We start from the raw sequence: 5,720 nt of genomic DNA, 5'->3' as shown, positions 1-5,720 counted from the left end.
TGAGAAGCACCACGCACGCATGACACCAGTGGAAACAGCAGCATCAACCTACTGCTGTGGCTGAAGGCTCGGCACTGAGCCTTACGCTGCACGCTCAGGGTGGTCACATGCAGTAGCGTTCTGGGATGCTGTTTTACCCACTTGCCCTTTTTCAATGCACATATTACAACATTTCATTTACTCTGCAAAATAAGGAGCCTACTGACAGGAATAATACAAGTAAGGTGTAGTATGTCGTTGTGTCTAGGTGTCGACAAGATTGTTGTTCAGATCAAACACTGGACCTCTGATTTAGCTCGTGTATTCCACTAAGCAAATGGCTGAAATAGGAATAACAATCTCAGGATTTTGTGGGAATTTTTATATCCTGTTTTTTTAATTTAAAGAGAATGCGAAGACAGGGATAAGGAAGGAGAGCAATTACACTGAAGTCTTTTTCAGGTGCACAAAACACCGAGAATTCTTGCTGGGCTACTCTTCTACTAATGCTCTTCTGTTGATTACTGTTTTGATTGCAAAATTTTACATTACAGGATCTCAGGTTTTAAATGAAATAGTAATGTGTTGCTAGAAACATGGAGTATGTGGCAGTCATAGGGGAGGAAGAGGAGAGGGAGTAAGAGTGCTGTGGAGAGAACATGAGCTCTGTTCAGTAAAAAGATCTTGCTGCTTTTAGAAACCACAAGGACGGATGACAGACAAAGTAGTTCTTCAGGTTTTGAAGAATTACAATTTCTGATGCACCATTGTACATCAATAGTACATTAAGTAGTTTTTGACATTCTGGATTGTTCTTGATGGGTGTACTTAGGTGTCCTAATGCTTGTGTTTACTTAACTGGAACATCAATATCCTGACAGTTGTCACCAACATTGTGAGGATTAATTTTTGTTGTCTCGTTCCAGCATTTAATCAGTTTAATTCAAAAGAGAAATGCATGTCGCACTATATGCTTTTTGAGATTCATAAATCTCTCTTTTGGAGATTAGTCCCCTGAACAGAGAACAGCAACCAAAGCCAGCTCTCCACCTCTCCTGTTTGCTGTTTCCAAGTGCCTAGCAAGTGGTACCTAATTGAGGGTCTGAACTTCACCTTCTCTACCCTCCCCACCCCGGTAATTCAGGTTCTCAAGTTGCAGCTATGAGAATGAGCGGACTGATGATCCTGTGCAGGTAGGCAGCACCGTTCTCATGTTAGCTGCTGGCTTTATGGGTCAGTATGAGACTGTGCAGTTCAGTGTAGGACTCAAACACCAGGGATCTTTGTAGAAGAGCTGAGCCATGTCCCCAAGGGCCTCTTGTCAGATTCTGTTTCCTTCAGCTCCGAGCAAATGTAGGACAGGCTGTAGGACGAGAGCTCTGCTCTGTGTGTACGTGTGCAGCACAGGGAGAGGGTTAGGCTGTGCCATGGAGGGCTGAGGACACCGATCCTCGGCACAGCTTATTGCTGCTCTGCAGGAAACGCACGCTTCTCATGGGCGAGACTGCTGCACGCGCCGGAGCAGAGGGAGCTGGGTGCTAGTCGCCAGTTCAGTACTTTCTGTGACACTGCATCAGTTTGACAATATTGGGCAGAATCAAAGAGTAGCAGGAGCCTGTTCAGGTATAAAAGACTCGTGAAGAATTAGATTTGAGACAGAGTGTTCTGGCTTTCTTCAGTTCATCCTTGTGAAGTGAAGGGAGAGTTACTAGTCTGGATGGCCACCCAATAGTATCAACAATAATGACCACATTGTTCTGTGTTTCCCTTTGATCCATTGGCTCTGACCTATGTAACCATGAAATACCTGTTTCTTCTGCTTTTTCCATAGGAGCTGGTGGTGGCTTTAAGTCACCTGGTGGTTCAGTATGAGAGCAATTTCTGCACTGTTGCCTTGCAGTTCATGGAAGAAGAGAAGAATTACCCTCTCCCTTCTCCAGCTGCCACAGGTAGGGGTTTTTTGTGTTTGTGTGGGCAGGAAACGTATAGCCTTGAAAGTGCTTGGGAACTTTTATTTAAGGAGTTTGCCCAACACGATGAAATTCTTGCTGGTGGTGATTTATCAAACAGCACAATTGCTACAAAGTTGAGTGACATGGGTAGCTCTAATGTCTGTTTAGCACGATAATATATTGCACTGGAGAAATGCATCCTCTGCTGAGTCTCCATCTAAAACACGGCTATAGCTCACCAGCAAGTTGTAGAGACTGAGCACCCTGTCAAATTCAAAGGGATTCCCTTCAGGTCAAGATTGAAGTATATTTGTCAAGGCAGTACACAGGCTTACCAGCCTTTTTTTTTTTCCCCTCAAATTATACCTGAAACTTCAGTGTCATGTTGACCTAATGAGAAGCCTCACCACAGGACAATGAGCCAACCGTACTCTTTGCTACTGTAAAGCACCAGACAAGAAGCAGCGAAGAACTTTATGCTCTGGGCCTATGGTCCCATCCTTTTTGTTGTGTCTATCGCTTTATGTGAGGAATGAAAAGCCCTAGTGAAATTGTTGTTAACCTCACATTTTCTTTAGACATTAAGTACATTGGAAATCTTGAAGGATAATGGGACTGTTGCAACGGAAGCTTGGAGATGAGCATATGCTGTCTCTGCAATGAGTAGTTTAATCTCCCTATTGTCTGAATAACTAAGTCATATTGGAAAATAAGCTTCTCCGCATTTGTCCTTTGTGCTGCAGGAAATAAACATTACATGCAATTTATATAGTGCTTTTCCTTATCCAAAAGAATCCTGAAGTATTTATAAGTAGGATGCACTGAACGCATTGGCCCTACCACCATAATGCAGCCACCTCTACACTGAAATAAAATAACTATTCTGAAGCCGTGGTACTGTGTGTATATTCAGGAATGAAAATGAGAAAGTTTGGGAAATTATAAGTGTCCAGGTCATGGGTGAAGTATGAGTTGAAACCAGGCCTGAAATTTGGTCAGGAAACCAGAATTTTCATAACTCCTTCTAATGAGAAAATTTACCGGATTTTTGATGAGCAGAAGCAGACAGAAGCCTGCAAATGCTGCCTACTAAATGGCATCTGCTGTAGCAGCGTGTCCTAGCACAATGTCTGGGCAGTGGCCCAGCACTGACCTGGAGAGAAGAGTCATCGTGCCTCTCTGGGTAGTCTGCAGGCACTGGCAAGGCTCGGCTCACCTGGTTTTATTGGATGTAACAAAATCACAGCCTAAACTGCAGAGGCGCATGGTCCTTGCTGATTGTGTGCACAGAGGATCCTTTGTCGTACCTCATTCTGTTTTAGCCTAAGGGGCAATGACTAAGTTCTGCTCATATTGGTAGTGTTTTAGTTATGTATTTGCTGGGAAATAATCAAAAGGCTATGATCGCTTTGGTTTGCATCCACAGAGGGTGGGAGTTTGACACCAGTGCGAGATGGTCCATGTACACCGAGGCTGCGGTCCGTCAGCTCTTACGGGAACATCCGAGCAGTTACTACAGCTAGGAACCTGAACAAGTCCTTGCAGAACCTCAGCCTGAATGAAGAATGTAAGGGACATTTCAAAATTCTTTCGTTTTTCTTTGCCTCTTCTTTCCTCCCCTTCTCCTGCAAGCTAGGAAATGCGATGTGCAAAACAACATGAGCTGAAACTAACATTTTAGCCCAGATTATCCAGCTGCCAGCTCCAAGGGCTTAGATGAGAAGCCACCTCATAATTAGTTTCAATTATCTGGTCATTAGTATTGATTTTTCTGAGCGTTTGGGGACTAAAAAGGTGCCTTCCAACTTCCTAACGTGCATGGATTTTTAACTGAATCATTTCTGACCCCTTGATGCTTACTCTGTGTTTAAACATTCAGTGTTTAAAAGGGGACGTTGTGGATTTGCCCTCACCGTCATTGAGTGTTGTAGGATTTAGAAAAGGGCTGTTAACCTGGGTAAAAATTATTCTCTCACCAGTTCTTGTTTCAGCATCTGCCCCCTTTGGTTTTTTTGGCAGCTGGAAGCTCTGTTGCATTTTCTCCTGGGAATCTCAGCACCAGCAGCAGCGCCAGCAGCACCTTGGGCAGCCCTGAGAATGAAGAGTATATCCTGTCATTTGAGACTATTGACAAGATGAGACGAGTCAGCTCTTACTCTTCTCTGAATTCATTAATAGGTGAGTAAAGGCTCTCCTACCCTTCCTTTGGTGTTGCCTTTCTTCACATGCTTGCACTAGCTTTTGTGGAAAGTTTGGATCTTAGCTCCTGCTAGAGCTTAATCCAACAAAATTTCTCATAACGCTAGAAATGCTGCTCTTGTGTTTGGTTAGGCTACATGCAGAGCAGAGTCCCTCCTGCTCTGGTGGAGGGACTGGAAATGAGAGCTGTTGGCTCCAGCTGTACGCTTCACTGCGATAGACAGCAGTCCTGTTAGGAATTTGAGCGCAAAAATGTAGCGTATACAGGAATTTCATGTCTGCTGCAGTTTCATTGACTAGAGAATGAAAGCGAGGACTCCTCGTCCCATGGACACAGCAGCTGGGCACACTGGCCCTAACTGCTTCCCCTGGTTATTTTTCATGTGGCTTGTATTTCTATGCAGCACAGCCACTTTGTGTTACTCATCCAAGGAAGCCTTACCTAGCTAACTTCCTATGCAGGTTTATATGTGCGTTGTTGGAATAGGACATAAAAAAGAAGAAATCCCAGGCTGTGTCTTAAAAGCAAAAAGACTGAGTATTTCATAGAAATCCGCATTTGTGCAAAAAGTTCCATGGCTGATCCCACTGCCTCCAATCCCCTCTCCACTATTTCGTCCCGAATAAGCAGCTGTAACATCAGTAACAGCACTGAACTTTTTAACACCACTCAACAGTCCCTTTGTCTCCCAGTGTCTGACTATCTGGGTAATGTACAGAACTTGGCAGAGCAAAGTGCTATAGCACAGAAGGAAAGTAAATTTTACTTGTATTTATGCAGTGCATGGCTGATTTGCATGTAATGGATTATTTGCATTTCTTTTATAGAACAAAACTGGAATGTTTGTATTAAGCTAGTTCAACTCGGTTGTTTTTCAAGTAACTTTCCCAGTCATGTCTGATTGCTACAATAGCATTGCTTTAAACTAGCTGTAGTTTTTCAAACAATCCAAACCATTTTGGGATGATAACACAGGCGACATGCAGAAGGACCTGGCTTTTGGAACAGCCTCCTTCCAGGGCGCAGGGGAGGCAGCATGCAGCAGAGAAATGCTGGGGGGAGTCTGTGTATTTTCTTTGAAATCAGTATATGTGCCCATATTTTTCTAGCCTTCAAAGATCAGTGAAAAAAGAGGGGTATAACTCAGAGAGGAGTCCACCTGGGTGGTAGACTTGTCTTGGCTGAAGAAACTTTTTGCTCTACTCTGTTTTCTGGAAGAAGTAATGGTGATTTGGCTCTCCTGAGTTGAAGCATTCTGGGATTGTAATTCTTGAGCGCCTGTGGCAGTTTAAAACCATGTGTTCATTAGAAACTTGATAAATTAATTTGCTTTTGATTGTAGATAATGAAATTGGATCTTCTGAAGCATGACAGGAATGTTAGGAAATTGCTCTCCATCTTAAGCTAGAACTTGAGTTTTCCTCATTTCCACTGTTGCAAACTGGTGTCTGCTTGATGGCTTGTGCATGTCTCACAAGAGCTTTACAGCACAGTTGGAAAAGAATCTAGAAATGAGCTGGAGATGAGTGAGGGAGACCTAGGAAAACAAAAAGAGCAGTTCTCCAAAGCCTCCCTCATTCTATTCAATC

At 43.5% G+C, this 5,720-nt stretch overlaps 1 protein-coding gene across 2 annotated transcripts in view; it reads left to right on the top strand.

The window, feature by feature from the left end:
- Window positions 1–5,720, top strand: part of RPTOR (regulatory associated protein of MTOR, complex 1) — a 162,328-nt gene that overhangs the window by 106,955 nt on the left and 49,653 nt on the right. For both annotated transcript variants that reach the window (XM_009324534.1, XM_009324533.1), the window contains exons 18-20: window positions 1,811–1,928; window positions 3,358–3,498; window positions 3,951–4,109. In XM_009324534.1, the coding sequence (XP_009322809.1) occupies window positions 1,811–1,928; window positions 3,358–3,498; window positions 3,951–4,109 (418 nt within the window). The remainder of the gene's footprint in view (window positions 1–1,810; window positions 1,929–3,357; window positions 3,499–3,950; window positions 4,110–5,720) is intronic.

This window comes from Pygoscelis adeliae, unplaced genomic scaffold, assembly GCF_000699105.1.
Source record: "Pygoscelis adeliae isolate BGI_AS28 unplaced genomic scaffold, ASM69910v1 Scaffold445, whole genome shotgun sequence".
In the NCBI taxonomy this organism is placed as follows: domain Eukaryota; kingdom Metazoa; phylum Chordata; class Aves; order Sphenisciformes; family Spheniscidae; genus Pygoscelis; species Pygoscelis adeliae.
The sequence above is the reverse complement of the archived record's forward strand: the minus strand, read 5'-3'. Positions and strand labels throughout refer to the sequence as shown.